Source organism: Lutra lutra, chromosome 8, assembly GCF_902655055.1.
Source record: "Lutra lutra chromosome 8, mLutLut1.2, whole genome shotgun sequence".
Taxonomy (NCBI): domain Eukaryota; kingdom Metazoa; phylum Chordata; class Mammalia; order Carnivora; family Mustelidae; genus Lutra; species Lutra lutra.
In genome coordinates, this window is record NC_062285.1 from 108,403,656 (window position 1) to 108,422,686 (window position 19,031).

Below are 19,031 nucleotides of genomic sequence, written 5' to 3' on the forward strand. Positions count from 1 at the left end.
TCAACTAGCACACTGTACTGCTAGGACTTGGGAATGAGCCAGTTCAACGATATGCTTGTCATGCGCATTTATATATACAAACCGTTCTGCTGGTAAGGTGCCAGCCTCTGACCATTTGCTGCTTGTGTGTGTGTGTGTATGTTTTCCCCTTCCCACCTAGTTTAAAGATTCTTGTAATCTTGTATGTACTACCTCTGGTTCCTTCACACTCTTGGAAATTAAAGTGAACGAGCGTTGTTTATTAAACAATGCTGTTTGCGTTAGATCTTTTTTGTAAGTCACAGAAAATTATTATTCACAGAAGATTGCCCAAGATTCACTGGCTTGACAGAAAGTAGGTATTGGCTAAGTTTTGTTGTCAAATAACCTTATTTTATCAAAAAGATGTGTTTTGAGTTGGTATCAAATGAACCTTTGTAAGCTGCAGGTCCTTTGAATGGTGGTAAAGCAAGGAAAAAATCCTCCATTAGACTGATTTTTGAAATAATTTTCTTAACTTGGATCTTATAAAGAGAACTTTTAAGCCACCAGCACTTGGACTGACTGGATAGTCAGTTGTCTTGATTTCTGGCCAACTTTTCCTCCATCTGTGAGCCAGCTGAAGTATACCACCTCCTTTTGGAGACCTCCCCTGACTCATGCAGGCAGAATAGATGTCTTGGTTTCTGTTCTCTCCTTATGTACTAAGCATATGTCTAACAAGAGCCCTTTTAAGTATTATCTTGCAATTGGTGAGGGCCTGCTTCCAGAGTCACCGTGATATTACTCAGTTTCTAAGAGCAGGAGTGGTATCATTTTATCTTCCTTTATCCTGTGCCTGACACGGTGGTAGGCATGCGGTAGGTACTCTCAGAATACATGATGAGGAAGAGATGGGTGGGTGGACCCCAGCTCTGCAGAGATTATCTTCAAGTAGCACCGTGATTCCTGTTAATTGATTTCCGGACCAAGGTAATAATGTAATGACACAAAATTTGCAGCCAGAATGTCTCTGTTTGAACCCCCAGCTCAGCCAGATGTAGCTTTTGTACCTGGGACCAGGTACTTAACCTCTCTGGGCCTCAGTTTCTTATTTCATAAAACAGATACTGGGACTGTCTCCGAGGGAGTATGATAATCCACGTGAAGCGGTTGGCACAGTGCCAGGCACAGAGCAAACCGTGCTGTCATGTTTCTGTTCTTATTCTAGAACTTATAAAAGCAGAATTGTAATGTGCTGAGACAACAGACTACTTGAAAAATGTGTTTTGGGAAGCAGAGATGAATGGAAACTTAATTATGCCTGACAAATATCCCATGGTCTTGTGCTGTGAAAGGATATCTTTGTTAATGCCTTCTTTGTTAGGAGTGTGTTGAGGAATGGGAGGCCGAGGTCACTGTGAGACCTCAGGGATGCTGCTGATGGAGCCTAGAGATTCCTTCTGGTGGGACAGTGCCGGCATACAAAGGCCCCGGTTTGACTCTTCTAATTTAAGTGAACGCTTGTGAGAGGTTAAGAAAGAATCAGGTTTACTATAGAATTTTTGTCCAAACCAGGAAGGGGGTGATGTGTTTTTTACTCTATAGTCAGGGTATTTTTCAGGCAAACCAGAATTACTTACAAGCATAGTATACACTTCCAATATATATGTGTCCTGGTTGATGGAAGAACTTTTCTAGAACATTCCACCTTTGACAGGTGTCTTTCTCTTGAAGGTACTTTCAAAAGAAGATAAATGGATCATTTATCCAAACTCCATTTACTTTAATTTGTTAGTACGTAGAATAAGCTACACTTGATTTTTAGTCTCAGCTGCTACCCCCAACCTCAGTGTTAGCTAACTGGCTCTGGGAAAAGGGCCAATTCCTCTTCCCTCTCATAGACTGAAAAGCAGTAGAAGCAAAAGAGGATGACCGGAATTAAGAATTCAACTTTTCTTTAACCTGAATTTTAAACCAATGATTGAGTCCTGGAATTGAATTTCACTTTTTAAACAGGGAGTGGTAGCCAGTAGAGTTTTGTTAGCCTAGGTCCTTTGACCAACAAATGAGGAAAATGAAACCTATTCAAATTAGTGGCTTTCCTTGGTTTCACCTTTTTGGTTTCAGAACCGGACTAGAATTCAGGTTTCTGTTACTGAACCCAGTGTTTTCTTCAGTACCCTGGTTAACTCATCAAAGAAATTTTGGGTCTAAATAAATCAAATAACTCTCTCTCTCCTTTACTGCTGAAGCTTTCTACAAAAAAAAAAGTATAAAATTAGGGAATTATTTACATCTGGCTTTATCCTCTTTCGAGAGCATGTGGATTTGAGAGCCAGTGGCTCCCTGCCAGTGACAAATGGAGGCACTGAGATTGCCTTCCCATCATTCGCTACCTTTTATGGTGTCGAGGGATTTCTTGCTCTCCTTTGTGACCCAGCTGCAAAGCAGCTGTGGTTGAGGCTCCTGCTTTTCCACTCTCACAAGGCAGCTTTCCTAACCATCCCCATGGGATTTAAGCTTCTGCAGCAAGTGTGTCAACTTGGCTGTGTGAGCCAAGGCTGCCTGGGGGAGAGGGGGGCAATCAGCAGAGCCTCTTCCCATGCTATTGCTAACGAGTTTGGGAGGGAGCGATGCAGCAATGCTCGAGAAAACGGTCCTGACACAAACAAGAAGCACTCTCTGCACAAACCAGCCCAGCTGAATGGTTGGACTTGTTGTGAGGAGCTGAGATTCAGGGACTTTCCAGTTGCCCTAATTGCCTAAACGGAGATCAAATCATATTGACCAGTTTATCCATCCTAGTCAAGTTTCCTGCTGGAAACCAATTTTATGAACTTCGGTGCCATCTTATGGACCCCAGAATGCTGATAAAATTTGTGATTTCTTTTTTTTCCCCTCCCTGGTACAATGGAGGTGTTGACAATAATGACTGTAGGGATGACGTTTTGGGTATCAGTCCGGCCTCATGATTTCATCAGATTCACCCACTGGAGGCTGTGCCCTTTTATCACTGAAGCAACAATCCCAATGAGAATATGCATTTAAGGAATGTGTTTTTGGTGTTTGCCTTTCCAAGACATTTAACATTTTTATGCATTTATGACCACCTACTATGCATCTGGCCCTTGGCTAAGTGTTGATGCAACAATTCTCCTGAAGTGGTTCACAATTAGAAAAGAGGATAACAAATGATAATTAGAGTGTTTATGTTAAGTGTCACTACAGAAGCAGGGATCAAGTCATTGTTAGAGCACCCAGAAGGAAATGACTTGGGTAAAAATTCTGGGCAGGTTTAATTTGGCCAAGGCCATGATTGGAAAATTATCAAAGACATCCAAAAATTGATTGGGGTTATTTTCCATACTAATTTTCAATGAACTAAGAAGAAAAAAAAAAAAAACTTGGGAATTATTTTTTATGTCTGGTTGTCACTTAATGTTTTGATTTCTATGTTCTTTTTTAGAACACCCTGTGTGTCTCATCCCCTTCCACTGACATTGTCGCTTCCCCTCTCCTTTACAGCCAGACATACCAACAGTGCTGTCTATACTTGCATTATCCATGTCCCCATCCCTACCCCTCAAACTTTACCCCACCTCCTTTTGGCTTCAGGATTTATTATTCCATAAAAACATACCTTACTGAGGTTACCAGTAATCTCTGTGTCATTAAATCCAGTAGATGATTTTCAGCATTTGACATAATTGACTATTTCTATTTTCCTGAAATACTATTTTACTCTACCTCCAGCCTTTTGATTCAGCCTTATTAACAAACTGCATTCTTGGCATCTCATTTGTCCCAAAGGTACCTCGATCTTTACAATTTTCAAAACTAGTCTTACTTCTTTTCCCTAGTCTTGTTCCTCCATTGTTCATATGCTTTTTTCTTTTTTTTTTTCCTCCTTTGATTTCACAGTCAGGATCCTAGAGGTCATTTTTGTTACCTCCATCCCCTCATCATACCCTCTCCCTTTCCTATCCATCAGGTAGTTTTATCTGTAGTTCCTAAATATCCCTCCTGTCTGTCCAGTATTCTTTATCTCCATGAGCAACCCCATCTCTGTTTTTTTAAAAGCCTCAACTAATCTGCCCCCATGCCTTCTGATCCCATTCCAACCCATAAGCCATGCTGCCCTCAGAGTGATATTAACAGAGCAGATAATGACAACTTGCTTCTTAGAACCCATAAGCCAGGTGTGTTTTACTCTTCCTTGCATTTTCAAATGGCCCATCCTTTCTCTGTCTCCCTCATCCTGGGCTCTATACAGTGAGTTTGTGTTCCTGCCCCAGAGATTTTGCCTTTGCTGAGTCTCAACTTAGAATACTTTTTCTCCCCTTCAACTCGTTAATCATACACACCTTTCAGATTTTTAGAGCAAGCAGCAGTTCCTTGAAAGACTTTTCCTTCCAAGTACTCAGCTTGGTCGGATCAGCTGTTCTAACTGAAATTCCATAGCCCTTATTTTTGGCAGAGGTTATGTCTTTATTCACCATTTTCATCCTGGTGCATAACACAGTGATAGGCACATGATAGGTACCGGATAAATATTTGTTGAATTAGAAACCCAGTGAATAAATTTAAGGAATTGCTAAAAGTTCATTATTTTAATTAAAAACAGATATTTTTCTGTTGTGATTTAAAGATAAATTACATGCATTACTCTTAACATCTAAAAATAACCATTTTTATCATATGATCTCCCTGATATGAGGAATTTGAGAGGCAGTGTGGGGGGTTTGGGGGGGTACGGAAGGAAAAAATGAAACAAGATGGGATCAGGAGGGAGACAAACTATAAGGGACCTCTTAATCTCACAAACAAACTGAGGGTTGCTGAGGGGTTGGGGGGCAAGGATAGGGTGGCTGGGTTATGGACATTGGGAAGGGTATGCGCTATGGTGAGTGCTGTGAAGTGGGTAAGCCTGACGACTCACAGACCTGTAACCCTGGGGCAAAATAATACATTTTGTTAATAATGTATTATTATACATTCTTTGTTAATACATTATACTGTATATACATTATATGTTAATATACATTATATGTATATATAATATATATACAAATTATACATTATATATAACATATATACATTAATAATACATTATATGTTAATAAAATACATTAATAATAAAAATAGCCAATATTAATATTTTAAAGTGATTGACAATATATTTTAAGATTTATTTATTTGAGATAAAGAGGAGGGGGCAGAGGCAAAGGGAGAGAGAATTCCAGGCAGACTCCCCACTGAGTATGGACCCAATGCAGGGCTCCATCTCACAACCATGAGATCACAACCTGAGCCAAAACCAAGAGTCAGATGCTTAACTGACTGTGCCACCCAGGTGCCCCCAAAAATGTCTGGCATAGTTAAAGTAAAATTTTAATTAAAGTAAAATGTTTAGTAAAGTAAAATATTACAGGACATTTATCTGTAGTGTAATTGTAAATTTGATTCAAATAAAATTTTTTACTTACCACCACTTCATCAGACATTTTAATAAAATATCTGAATATTGTTCTCATAAACTATTATTGATGGAGAAGAATTATGGTAATATGTTGATTTTAACTTGACATTGAGCATAGTGTAACAAGCGAAGCAATTTGTACAGATGGAGCTTGGGATATGGATATATCCTATCAAATTAATTATCTCCCACTGAAATGTTATTACAGTATGTGTGGATGACCTCTTTAAGCTTGAAGGGAAAATATACAAGTGAACAGATGTAGAAAGGAAATGAACAGTTGTAATATAACAGGAAATCTGAAGCTAAACACCTTTAGTTATATAATATTTTAGAAATTAGCTGTTTGTATTTACACCCTAAAATCTAACTTTTTTTTTCCAAAGATTTTATTTATTTATTTGACAGAGATCACAAGTAGGCAAAGAGGCAGGTGGGGCGGGTTTGGGTGGGGGGAGGGGGAATAGGCTCCCTGCAGAGCAGAGCCTGATGCAGGGGTCATCCCAGGACCCTGGGATCATGACCTGAACCGAAGGCAGAGGTTTTAACCCACTGAGCCACCCAGGTTCCCCTAAAATCTAACTTTTTTACTCATAACGTCAAAGCAGTGTAGAAAGCAACATATAATTTAGAATTTTTGAATTATTTTAAATATTTATGAAAGGCAAGTTAAAGTTATTGTAAGATATGTATTTTCTCTGTTATTGAAAACATTATAATATAAAAGCTCTTTTTGTTTTGTTTTTCTTTTCTTTTTTTTCCCCCCCTCCCTTCTTGGCATTCTTGCAAGTTTTCTCCTTTTAGCTTTCTTATAAAGCAAGGTACCAGGTATCTAATGTTCTTTCTCCCTGTCAGTGCTTGGTCTGTGGCCTATCTGGTCAGTCTTCCCTAAATTAGTTCTCCATACTCTCTTGCCCTAACATCTTAATCAAGTAGAAATTGATTACTCCACTGTGTGTTTACCTTCCTACCAACAATTAACTCTTTCCCATTTGAATAAGTGAACCTGCCTTCACCTAGATGCTACAAGCCACAGATGTCGACTTATCTTTGATTCCTGTTTTCATGTTCTACCTGTATCCAATTCATCAACCATCTATCTTCCAGTGATTCCAAATCAAATTGTTTCTTATCACTTCAATAGGGAAAGACTATTTTAGTGGTATGGAGATGAAATATTTCATCACTAAAATTACCACTGTCCTATCCTTCTACTTCGCCTGTAATTCAAGTTAGCTTTGGTTGATAATATATAATAGCTAGAGGAGTATGAGAATTAAATGGTTTGATATAAATCATCTTGGTTTGTAAAAATTAGTTGAATTATTAGGCTTTTTTAAATTTTTTTTTTGGTCTTTTTTTTTTTTTTTGACTTTTTAATAACAATTTTTTTTAAATTTTTTTTTCAGCATAACAGTATTCATTATTTTTGCACCACACCCAGTGCTCCATGCAATCCGTGCCCTCTACAATACCCACCACCTGGTGCCCCCAACCTCCCACCCCCAACCCCTTCAAAATTCTCAGATCGTTTTTCAGAGTCCATAGTCTCTCATGGTTCACCTCCCCTTCCAATTTCCCTCAACTCCCTTCTCCTCTCCATCTCCCCTTGTCCTCCATGCTATTTGTTATGCTCCACAAATAAGTGAAACCATATGATAATTGACTCTCTCTGCTTGACTTATTTCACTCAGCATAATCTCTTCCAGTCTTTTTTTTTGGTCTTTTGAGAAGGGAACACCTTTATTTCCTCAAGGCACTTCATACATAAACATGGTGATGTTAAAATAGACTCAAATAATGCCCTTTCCATTGGTAAGTGGTGGTCTTCACAAATTAAGTTTTCAAGAGTATATTTTTAGTTGCTTGTTCTTCCTTTTGCACTCATTAAACCACAATCCATGTTTAAACAATACATTTACCAAGCTATACTTAAGATTTTGGACCTCTTGTATGGCTGCTTCCCTTTCTTATGTATTGTCCCTACAGATAGACACTTGTGTATGAAATGAAGATGTGAATTTCGTTGGTTGTGAAAAATGACCACCATTCATAATTGTCAGACATGCTCCAAGACTAAATGCTAACATGTCCAGAAGTAGCCTGTGGGTACACAAACTACAGAAGGCTTCTATATTAAACTTGTAGCAGTCTCTAAATAAGGACCAGGGACACCGAGGGGAAATTGTCTAGTTATCCTAATTGGGGCTCCAAACAACACTGAAGACACAGGTAGTCCCTGGTTACAGTATAAATATTTGATTGCAAATTAGACTTGTCCTGAGGAACTGTTTTTATGGTTTTATAGACAATAGTTCCTGTTAAGTTTTCAGATGTAAAGTGGAGAAATTACTTTGTTCACAGCTCTGCACTTAACTGAAAACATGTGAGCATGTGAACTAAATAATTAAGGAGTAACTATAAGCTGTTAAGTTCTATAAAGACAAAAGTGATAGCCTAGTTCTTTTATGACTGGTTTTATTTATGTAATACTTGGATGACTGTTGAAGGACAGGTAAAGTCTTATGGGAGCAATTTAGTTCATAAGAAGATTAATACACTAATTATATTCATGTATAAATATATAAATTTAAGAAATATATACATAAGTTTATATATTTATATAATTTATATATGTAAATATATTATATATATGTATATATACATATATATATATATAAAATGCAATGCAATATTGCCAAATCTTGATGTTTTCTAGTGTCATTCAGTAAATTCTGAGTTATAGGATTAAGACACACTTTATGGGGGGTGGTTGATAAAATGGCTTATTTATTATTAAAAAAGCATATACAAAATTTGTGGTATGGTTTACTTTTTCAACTATAACAATTCAAGCTAAAGCCTAATAGGGTATTTCTCTCTTTTTTAAAGATTTTATTTATTCCTTTGAGAAAGAGAGAGAGAGAGTAGGAGCGGGGTGAGGGGCAGAAGGAGAAGCAGACTCCCTGGCTCAGTAGGGAGCCTGATGTGGGGCTCGATCCCGGGATCCTGAATCATGACCTGAGTCGAAGGCAGACTTAACCGACTGAGCCACCCAGGCATCCCCACTGTAACTCTCTCTCATACTTAGTATTCCGAGTGCTCTAAGTGAGAGTTAAGATATTTGTGGGAGTGTTTGTATTTTTATATAAAAATATTATGTATAGGGGCACTGGATAGCTCAGGAGACTAAGTATCCATTCTTGGTTTGGGCTCAGGTCATGATCTCAGGGTTGTGAGATTGAGCCCCATGTTGGGCTCTGCACTGGGCATGGAGCCTGCTTAAGATTCTCTCTTACCCTCTTCCTCTGCCCGCCCCCATAATATATATAAATAAATAAATGAAAAAATATATATTTGTATATTTTGTAGTGGGGAACAATGTTACTCAGGTATCAGAAGAGGTACTGCTTGCCTTGTACACCCGTGTGGGTGGGCACCAGTTTCTTGAACAGTGACGGTAACATCCAATTTAATTAGGAAACAAAATAAGCTGAAAGTGACTCCCACACTGTGGAACAGGCTCTATAAGCTTTATTCACTATTTACCTAACATGTGTAGGTTTACTTGCTGCCTGTCAGGAGAGGGAGGACCTGACAAGACCTAGTCCTAAGAATGATTTTTCCATGAATTTAAATAATGCTATCTTGTGTCTATGTTTTTAATACTCGGTATAGTGTTACAAGTAACATACAAATGTAAATATAATGTAGGGATATTGATACTCGCAAAGCCCTAATCCCTGGGTACGGATGCTGCCCTTGTCCAGGGAAATCCTGCTCAATCTCCTGATCCCACAGCCGTTGCTCCCAGATCGCACTGTGCTGCTCACAGTCCAATTGGTTAATTTTCAGTACTGATGCTATACTCACTGCAGTGTCTAATCTAGGACTATGCCAAGAATTTCTCTAGCTGTTTTATGTCCTTGACTTCTGAATCACCTGCATTGTCAACTGCTCCTTTTTCCGGGATACTGGGTTTTTGCTGTTTAACTGACTTGTGTGTGGGTACACTGAATGGTCATGTACAAACTCTAAATACTTACCTAGAATTACAATTTTGTACAAATTAAATATCCGTTCTCCATATGAAGGGACTTGGTCTAGTATCTTAGAGTTCAAGTCATATAATTAGCATGTTAGTAAGAACTCTTAAAAGTAATCATATCATCACAATTAAGAGAAAAAGGAAATTATTAGCAGTTGCAGCCATCACAGAAAGCCTTAGAGAAAATTGAGTGTTTAGTTAAGGCTTGAGGGAAAAAATGCATATGAACAAGTGAGAACATGAGCAAAATTACAGACTGGAAGAAATAACTAAGGGAAGACATAGGAGCTATGGATAAGGCAGATGAGGAAATTGGCCTGATAAGGTAGAGGAATTTATCCAGGAAGATTTGAGCTAGATTGTGGAAGATTTTGAAAATTAAATTGATTATTAAGCAGAACGTGTGGAAACTAGGAGCTATTAAAATATTCCTGAGCAAGAGCATAACCTAAAAGCAGTTTCACTTAAGAAATTAATTAATATGATGAAATGAAGTTTATTAGGTCAGGACGTCTGAAATCTGTGTCCTTCTAGAGGCAAAATGAGAAGAGCTTTGACTTAAGGCAGGGGGAAGTGTCAGGAATGAGAAGCATTTTATAGAAAAATTGTGAAACTTAGTTTCTAGGAACACTTAGGTGGCTCAGTCCATTAAGTGTCTGCCTTCAGGTCAGGTCATGATCCCAGAGTCCTGGGATCCAGTCGCACATTGGGCTCCCTGCTCAGCAGGGAGCTGCTTCTTCCTCTGTCTGCTGCTCCCCCTGCTTGTGCTCTCTCTCTCTGACAAATAAATAAATAAAATCTTTTAAAAAAATTTTACTTTCTATCATGATATGAAATTTGGAAAAGGATTTTTTAATTTTGATAATTAAAAACCAAATAGTGGCATTGAAGTTGGAAGGAAGGATTCTTTTGAAAAGATAGAAGGAAAAATATCAAAGAATGTCCGAGTTTTGTATGATAAATCCGAAGCTAGTTATTTCCATACAACTTGTGATTTTTTTTTAAGCAATCCTCCAAATTGGTATTAATTATGTTTATGTTCCCAAATGAGGAAAAAGAGACTCAGATGTGTTCCTAAAGATACTCCAAGTCACTCTCACTGTTAAATAAGTAGATTCAGCAAGATTCAAACACAGGCTTGTTGTCTCTGGGCCAGTTCTTTCAATGAGAATTGGAGAAATTGTTTGCCCACAGTGCTCTGTAACTAATTCCCCTGCTTACTGGGTTATGTGTTCGTTATGTGCTTCTTGCAACTAAGGACTCAAGGCCAAGCATGCTGTGTTGTTCACAGTTCCATCCCCGTTACTTAGAGCTGTACAGGGCAAAGAATGGGCCTTCAGTAAATAATTTTTAGCCAACAAAAACAAAGGAACAGGCACATAAACAAGTCACAGAGATGGTGGTAGAAACTGAGCTTCCCAACTACACTTTCCCTTATTTGTCACAGCTGACCACAGTGCCTTTTACTTGGGTTTTCTGAACCACCCCACATGCTCAGACATCAGCCAGTATACGACGAAATGAGTAATGTGCTAGATGCAAGGAGTTTGTACAACCAGAAAGTACTCCATGATGCTTGCTTGTAGAAAATGCTGACAAAACCTAAAAGCACCAAGAAAAACCTGCTGAGAAATCACTTTTTCTTCTCTACTTCCTTAACTACCATCTTTCTAAAATAGTTACAGTTGAAAGAATAAATTGGATTAAGCATAGTATTAACCTCCCAGGTGCCATCTTTCTTCCTAAGACATAGTAATACATGTGTGTGGTGGGTTTATGCATGTGGTTGACTTGATTTCTTATATTCTTGTGAGGATTTTATTTTCCTCCTCATTATTTGGCACTTAACTAAATAAATAGTGATCCAAGCAGAAAGATAGGTTTTTGCATGATGGTTTTGTACTCCCCTCCACCCAAGAAAGATTGTTCTGGCCTTTGATGTGTTTATTTTACATCTAGGAGATGTTGGGATTCATTGCCTTTAATAATTTGGTCCACTGAGCAACCAGAGATCACTGTCCTTTGAGATCTGGTGCATGTTTTTAGCGCTACATACTATTGTTTTGCCGACGGACTACACACAAGCATTTTATAACCCCGTTTACTGTGACACTGATAAATGAGCCAGTTTCTTCTCTATCCTGAAAAACTTAAGTGGAAGAAGGTTCACAACCCTTTGTATCTTTGCACAAAGCATTTGTACAGACTTTACGAGGATAGTTTTCATTTTGTATCTTTAATTATCTTCTGTGAGTTCTTTGTACATCGTTTTCTAACGGTGATTTAGAGGCCGACCACATCTTACTGAGACTGTGTAGATAACAAAAAATACTCTTTGACATTTAGAATTCTGTGTTCTATTGCATACTGTATGTGTGTATATGTAATAGTTAACATGTATTACAAACTTATACCTAGGTTACGGTAATAACTACTTTTTAAGTTTGTCTCAGGTAATCTACTGATTTTATGAAATAGATTTGATATCTTCTTTTTAAAGTTAATACACTTTATTTTTAGAGCAGATTTAAGTTTATAAAAAGGAATCGAGGGGCACCTGGGCGGCTCAGTCAGTTGGGCATCATTCTCTTGATTTCAGCTCAGGTTGTGATCTTGGGGTCATAGGGTCACGCTCTGCAGTTGGTGTAGAGTCTGCTTGGAATTATCTTTCTCCCTCTCCCTCTGCCTTTACCCCCCAGTCTCACTCCCCCCGCAAATAAATAAATAAAATGTTGTTTTAAAAAATTGAGCCGCAATTTCCCAAATACTCCCTTACCCTCCTATGACCCTACACAGTTTTCCTATCATTATCAACCTGCATTAGTGTTGTCCATGAGTTTTGATAAATATATAATGACATGTGTCCATTATTTCTATATTCTACAGAATTGTTTCACTGCCCTAGAAATTCTCTGTGCTCTACCTATCTTCAATTATGTAATAGAGAACACTACAGCTATGAGATGATATAATTTTCTAAGGGTCACATGGCTACACCAATGGGGAAGCTGTTCTACCTGCCTAGAACCTATGATCCAAACTTACACATTACTCGGCCTGGTTCAGTACAGTTATTTAATTATTTTATGGAATCTTAACTTTGTAAGATTCTTGCTAAGTCTTACTAACTTCATGAAAGTATGATATATGTGGGGAGCCTTTTGCCTGTACTTTCCTTTCTTTCCTTTGAAGTTAAAATGTTATGAGAAATATGGCAGGGAATTAAAATTTAATTATTGGGTATTTTGCGAGACTTATGAGTTAAAGAGAAGTTACTTGACTGGAGTAGAATTAGTAAAATGGAAGAAGAAATGAAGATGTCGGTTGTCCACCGTCTGCTGTAGACGGTAGAAACTATATGTAGGCTGGGTCCTACTGGGGAGAGTAATGGTGAATAAAGGATGTAGGGACAGTGAATTTTTTAAATGAGTGAATAAACAAAAAGGAAGGGGTAGACAGAAAAGTGAGTCAAAGTTGAATGGTGGGATGTAGGTCAATTATACACCTGTACCTTTGCAAGATTTATCTCTGTAGCAGTGGTTTAAAAAAATACCTGAAGAAAGAAAAACATTGCCTGAAGTTGCTGTGGTAGATAGTGTATAAGTTAGAAGGAGCAAGGAGATCAGATGAGTTCTCTTCACTCTAGACCATGACTTCTGGAGATGTCCACCACCCAGTGCCTTGCTGCCACTCAGACCGCAGAACTCTTCATTCCAGCCTTACAGGGCAAGACAGGCTTGCCCCAGGAAAGTTCTCCTTGGGGCTCTTCTCCTATCTCAAGCCACCCCTTTGTGTTACTCAATAGGCCATTTCAGTTCAGAAGCTATAACACGGTAAAGAGCATCCAGTTTTAGGTTCTGCCAGGAATCATATTATTTCATGAAAAGCCAGTCTATTGCCTACAAGTCTTTCCCCCTGCTTTGCTTATTTTCTTCTGGGGATGATGATAACATTTACTTAAAATTAAAACTATAGCTAGGAAGAAGCACTAGCTTTAGATTAAATCCTTGTTTAGGAGTATTTTAGTCATGAAAGATAAGCAGCGGTTGTGTGAGATTCAACAAACTGTGACCTACTTCTTCATATGTAGAGCGAGCCATTAGGACAAAATCATCTCAAAAGCCAAAATGCTCCAAATTCTTTACCAGGAAGAAGAAATGAAGAGGAAACAAACAGAAGGGAGATAATAAAATAGAAAATGAAAATGATGTTTCCCACCATTCCTTAAAACTATCTCATCCTTTTGGTTTTTGTGAAATCCTTTTTTTTTTTTTTTTTTTTTTTTTAACTTTTTCTCTTGCCTTCCTGGCCTCTTCTCTGATCTCTTTGATGAACTCACTCTCACTGTCTTTTCTTCTAATCTTGGTGTTTCCCAGGATTCTGACTTCAGTCTTGTCTCTCAGCATACTCTCCTTGATCGTCCTTGTTTAGATTAAAAATTAAAAAAAAAAAACAAAAAACACTTTTGTGTGTGTGTGATGATTGCTAAGTAGGCGTGAGTCTACTTACTTCATTTGGGCCCAGGAGGTAAACGGTCCTTCACGATCTACTGCTGAATCATCCATTTTCTCTGTTTTTTAAGGGTCGTAAGAGTGAGGCTGAAAATTCTTCTTGAAGGCTATTGAGCTGGATCCCACGAAAGGAAACTGTTACATGCATTATGGTGAGTGGTCGATAGTTTTTTCCACGTCCCCCACATTTACTGTTAATGTTGGTATGAGATTTAGGATTTGCCGGCAAAGAGCATTTTGAGAGGGTATGGGCTTCGTTGCTCCAGATTTCACCCCATGCTGTAGTCTTAGCTTTTCATTCAAAGCAGTCATGTTATCGAGGGCTATGCATTACATTTTCCATTAGTTATTTTTCAGAGGACTTCAGTGGGGAGAGGCATTTTCACAATTGTCTCTTTCAAGTCCAGTGTGAAGTGTAAATAAGGGCTCATCAGAAAAGCATCCTGCTCCTTGCCTGAAGCCTGGTATGGAACCAGAATATTAGCTCTCTTATACTTGTAAATGATAATGTATTGTTCACTGATCTATCATTTTGAAGTTTATTTTGACGACAAGTTCTAGCTTGCTGGAAAATAAAAATGTACCCAGGCCTCTAGATACCTGAGACTGGGGTCAAGGATAAACCATAAATAGTGTAAGAGATGTCTTTCACATACAGGTTAGCCTTGGCCTTAATCAGCCCAGAATGAACTTACATAACAATTCTGTCACACTCCACTCTGTAATTAGTAGTGAGTCATGTGGTAAATGAGGTGAAGTATATAGCTGGTTTGGTGTTGGGTAAGAGTACTTATTTCTACCAGATTTGTAGTTGGCATGACTTTCAAGGAAACAAAAAGCATTTAATTTTCCTGATCCTCAGGGTGGGGGTGGGGGATGATTTTTTGACCGCTCTTGGCTTTGATGTGTTATTATTCAGTAGTAAACTGAAAAATAGATGGTGGTTAAATCTTGAAGGAATAAAGCTAATAACCTTCTTAAAGTTATTCTTTCTAACATTTTACAGTTGGTAAAACAAAATTCAGTGAGAGGCTGTCAGTGTGGAAAATGGAAAAAGTAAAATGGAAGATGCACTTTACCAACCACAAGTCCATTTGTTTATTTACATTTTGGATATATGTTTATAAATCTCGGGTCATGATGCTTTATCTTTCCAGCATAACGCAGCCTATAATTTCACATGGGCTGTTGCATAACTAGTCCAGATTTTGTTTCACGATGCAGAGTTATTGCATGTTGGGTTGGCAGTCAACTAATTTTAAGTTTGCTGCAGAATTTATTTTATTTTTACAGGATTTCTCATATGAACTATTTTAAATTAGATTTTCTCATGCATACTATTTTGGGCACCCCTACTGTGCATTAAAGTAGGTCCATGATTATTTTCCCTGAGTGCTTCTTATTGCATCTTTTGAAGTAGAATTTTTTCCCCCAATCTTGCCTTCTATGCTTCCTTTACCTCAAACTAGTTCCAGTTAATAATCTCCTAATCTTGTTCCCATAATTTTATTATACACTTTAGGTTTTCATAGTCGATTCCTTTACATTTCCGTCTTGGTTCATTGGAATTGCAAAGGGGAAAAAAAGCATTGTTGTGTTCGTTTTAAGAGTTTGCCTCCTCATTATTATGAAGTATCTGTATTTATCCACTTCTGTTTTATTATTTTTTTTCTATGACATCATCCTCCTGATTTTTTTTTCCAGTTTTGGTATTAGTGAGAAATTTTTGGATTTAGTTTTAACAGAAAGTGTAACAAATCCTTTATTGTAAAGGTTACTTGAAAATAGTGATAATGCACATTCTGTAACTGTATGTGTAAAAATGGACTCTTCTTAGCACTCCTGGATTATTTTAAAGTTTCTAGTGTATATACACTTCTAAAAATATGTGTATTTTTAATGGGAGGAATGAGTACATAATGTCCTATAATTTTATGAAATAGTTTCAGTTCTTTTTCCCATTCTGGAATAGGAAATGAAAAAGATTTGGGATAAAGCATCAAGAAGTGGTAGTTAAGACAAATAACCTACAAATGGACAGGAAGCCCATAACTGAGTGCTTGATATTCCTGTCTGAGTGTGCTTATGATCTAAAAAATGTACATTTAATTTGGGAAAAATCTACTTCAAATGACTAAGTTTTAGAACTGGAAGGTTCCTTAAAATGCTCTGATATAATCCCTCTCTTGTAAAGCCTAAACACCAAAGCCTAGAGAAATGAAATTGGCTTGCCCAAGTTAGTTAAAAGTAACTAACCTTTGGGTCTCTTGATAACTGCCATAGACTTTTCTTCTCTAATGTATGTTCCATTTCTCTCACAACATGGGGAGATACCCAAGCAGATATGCAGGTAGGTAAGTAGGTATTTTCAATTAGTAGGTCCTTCTATGCAGTTTTAGAATGTTAAATGCATATAATTATAACTCAGCTTAAAAAGTTTAGGGAAGGACTTTTATCCACCTTAATGTGTATACAACATGTCTGATGGTGTGAGGTACCATTCTATTTTCAGAAAGTGAGTGGTGCTATGTATGAAATGAATAGTGTGATGTCATTTTAAGAAGGTGATGTGGGAGAAGTGGGGTGCTTCTTGGCAGCAAGGAGTCAAGGAGAACATCTGTGAAAAGGTGATGTTTGAAATCTGTATGTGTGAACTAGCTCTTTGAAGAGCCAGGTAAGGGCATTTCAGATAGAAGAAACAAAGTTCAAAGGCCAAAGGCAAGAACAAGCTTGTGTTCACAGCAGAGAAGGAAAGCCAATATGACTGGATCATATTGAACCAGATTGGAAAGTAGGAGGAGATGAGACTGGAGAGAAAGCAGAGCAGAGCCTGTGGGGTTTTATCCACCAAGCTAAGGAGTTTGCATTTTCTTCCTAGGGCAAAGGAGGGGACTGTGTGGAGAAGACAGGATTAGGGAAAGGTCTAGGGGAACTTTTGCTGTGTTTTAGTCAAGAGAAGATAGATTAGACTTGGGAATGGTTGTGGAAATGTAAATATTTTGTTGAAAGAATACACTTACCTTCTTTAGAAATATCTAAGAAAAAAAATATCTAAGACAATTGAGAATGGAGAGACCCTGATTTCCATTTTTGCACATCAATATCTAGCATATTGTCCTATACACAGTAATGTGCAATAAGTGTTGGTTGAGCTCAGTTAGAGATGTTCTCCATTTTAGACTTGAATGTAGTTTCCAAAATAGACCAAAAGGTTGTTCCATTAGCATTTTTATTACTTCTTGTCCAAGGAGATACATAATATGATTCCTATCAGTTCTCCATCAACTTACTGGTTATGGATATTTTTAGGATATTTATACCCACAATTGAATGAATAATCATACTTCCTCAGCTTAAAAAATTTATTTATTTAAATAAAATATACATGTTGTTTTGTTATCTTATTTTTTTCCAATACTTTTGCAAATGCCCACGAAAATGTCAGCGTGGGAGAGTTTTGTTCTATTGGAAATTCACTCTCCTGTATGTTGACGTGCTTTTGATTTGCTTGTTAATAATACACATGACTTTGAAAATGCCATCCATTTGGGACTAGACAAAGGGAATTAATTATAGAATTTATGTTGACGGCAATGATCATTAGAAGGCAGTATTTAAAAGTACTCATAGTTGGGATGCCTGGGTGGCTCAGTCGTTGGTTAAGCATCTGCCTTCAGCTCAGTCTTGGGATCAAGTCCCACATCTGGCTCCCTGCTTCTCCCTCTGCCCCTCACCCTGCTCGTATGCTCTCTCGCGCTCTCTCTCTGACAAATAAATAATTAAAATATTTTTTAAAAATTACTCTCAGTTACTTGTGTTTTTAATCTACCAGTTTTGTGTTTTTGAGGAAGGGTTGAGTACAAGATTGTTTTTTTTTCTTTAGGATGGCATGCAACAAAGAAAGCTAGATAGGTTTATAAAACTGGTTCAAAAGTTTGTTAAATGTAGGGCTTTCTGGGACCTGTAATCTCTGGGATTAAGATTCCTTATCTGTAAAATGTGAAAGAGTTGATGTGAGCTTTCAAAATATTTTTCTATACTAAGATTTCATGTTGTTGTTAATATATACTCAATTTCTCACTGATCTTGCATCAAAATTGTTAAAGAATATGTAGAAAACAGGTTTCACACTATGGTATCAGTAATAGTATAATGTTATATTCATGTGTCATCAAGTTTACAGTACATCCATGCCCATATGGAACAAATCATATGAAATTTTATGGAATTTGGTTTATAATTTCAAAGATGAGAATTTGGTGCCTGATGTGTCATGTGGGCCGTACTTCAAGGGATTCTCCATGGTTTTCCCAGTGGCTCCAATGGAAAGCTTCTACCAAAAGAATAAGAGTCAAGACAAGAAGTCACTCTCTTTTATTTTCTTTTTGAAGAATTAGTAGGAAAACCATTTTATCAAACAGAATAATTCTATTACAATTTTTTCTTTATGTGCATAGTAGTAAATTTTATGTAGATTGAAACAGCTTAAGTTAATGTGCATTTGTTATAAGACACCTACTGTGTATAAATCTGGGTAGATTGGAATTCATTAATTATTAAGGACAAAAGCAAAAAAGGGAAAAGGAAGCAGACTGTGATGAATGCTTTTGAGAAGTGCACTTTTGTATAGACCTTGGATGGTTTCTTCTTCTCCTATCAACCTCTAACTGTATGTTTTTAAGAATTAAGCCCTTAGCCTCATTTTCTTTATTACAGTTACACTCTGTGGGTGAAGTTGTTCATTCCAGGGGTTCAGCTGTATAATGATGAGTCCTGAGCATCTTCATCCAACTCAGTATTTATCAAGCTAGATGTAGGGAGACAACAGGGAACAAGACAGGCTCCAGTAGAGCTGCCAACTGGTGAGGAGGCCCACATTGTAAAAATGATCATTTAATTATAATTACAGTTGTTTTTATGAAGGAACATAAAGGGGCCTTGATTTGGGGGGTTGGGGAGCAGGAGAACTATGCCTGATGAACTTACACATAAACTATATTTGAATAAATAGTAGGAGATCACCAGAAAGAAT

At 37.5% G+C, this 19,031-nt stretch overlaps 1 protein-coding gene across 1 annotated transcript in view; it reads left to right on the forward strand.

The window, feature by feature from the left end:
- The window catches only part of TMTC2 (transmembrane O-mannosyltransferase targeting cadherins 2), a 432,486-nt gene that overhangs the window by 321,344 nt on the left and 92,111 nt on the right, over positions 1–19,031 (forward strand). Inside the window, 2 exon segments of the mRNA XM_047741689.1 lie at positions 14,071–14,086; positions 14,089–14,151. Of these exon segments, the coding sequence (XP_047597645.1) occupies positions 14,071–14,086; positions 14,089–14,151 (79 nt within the window).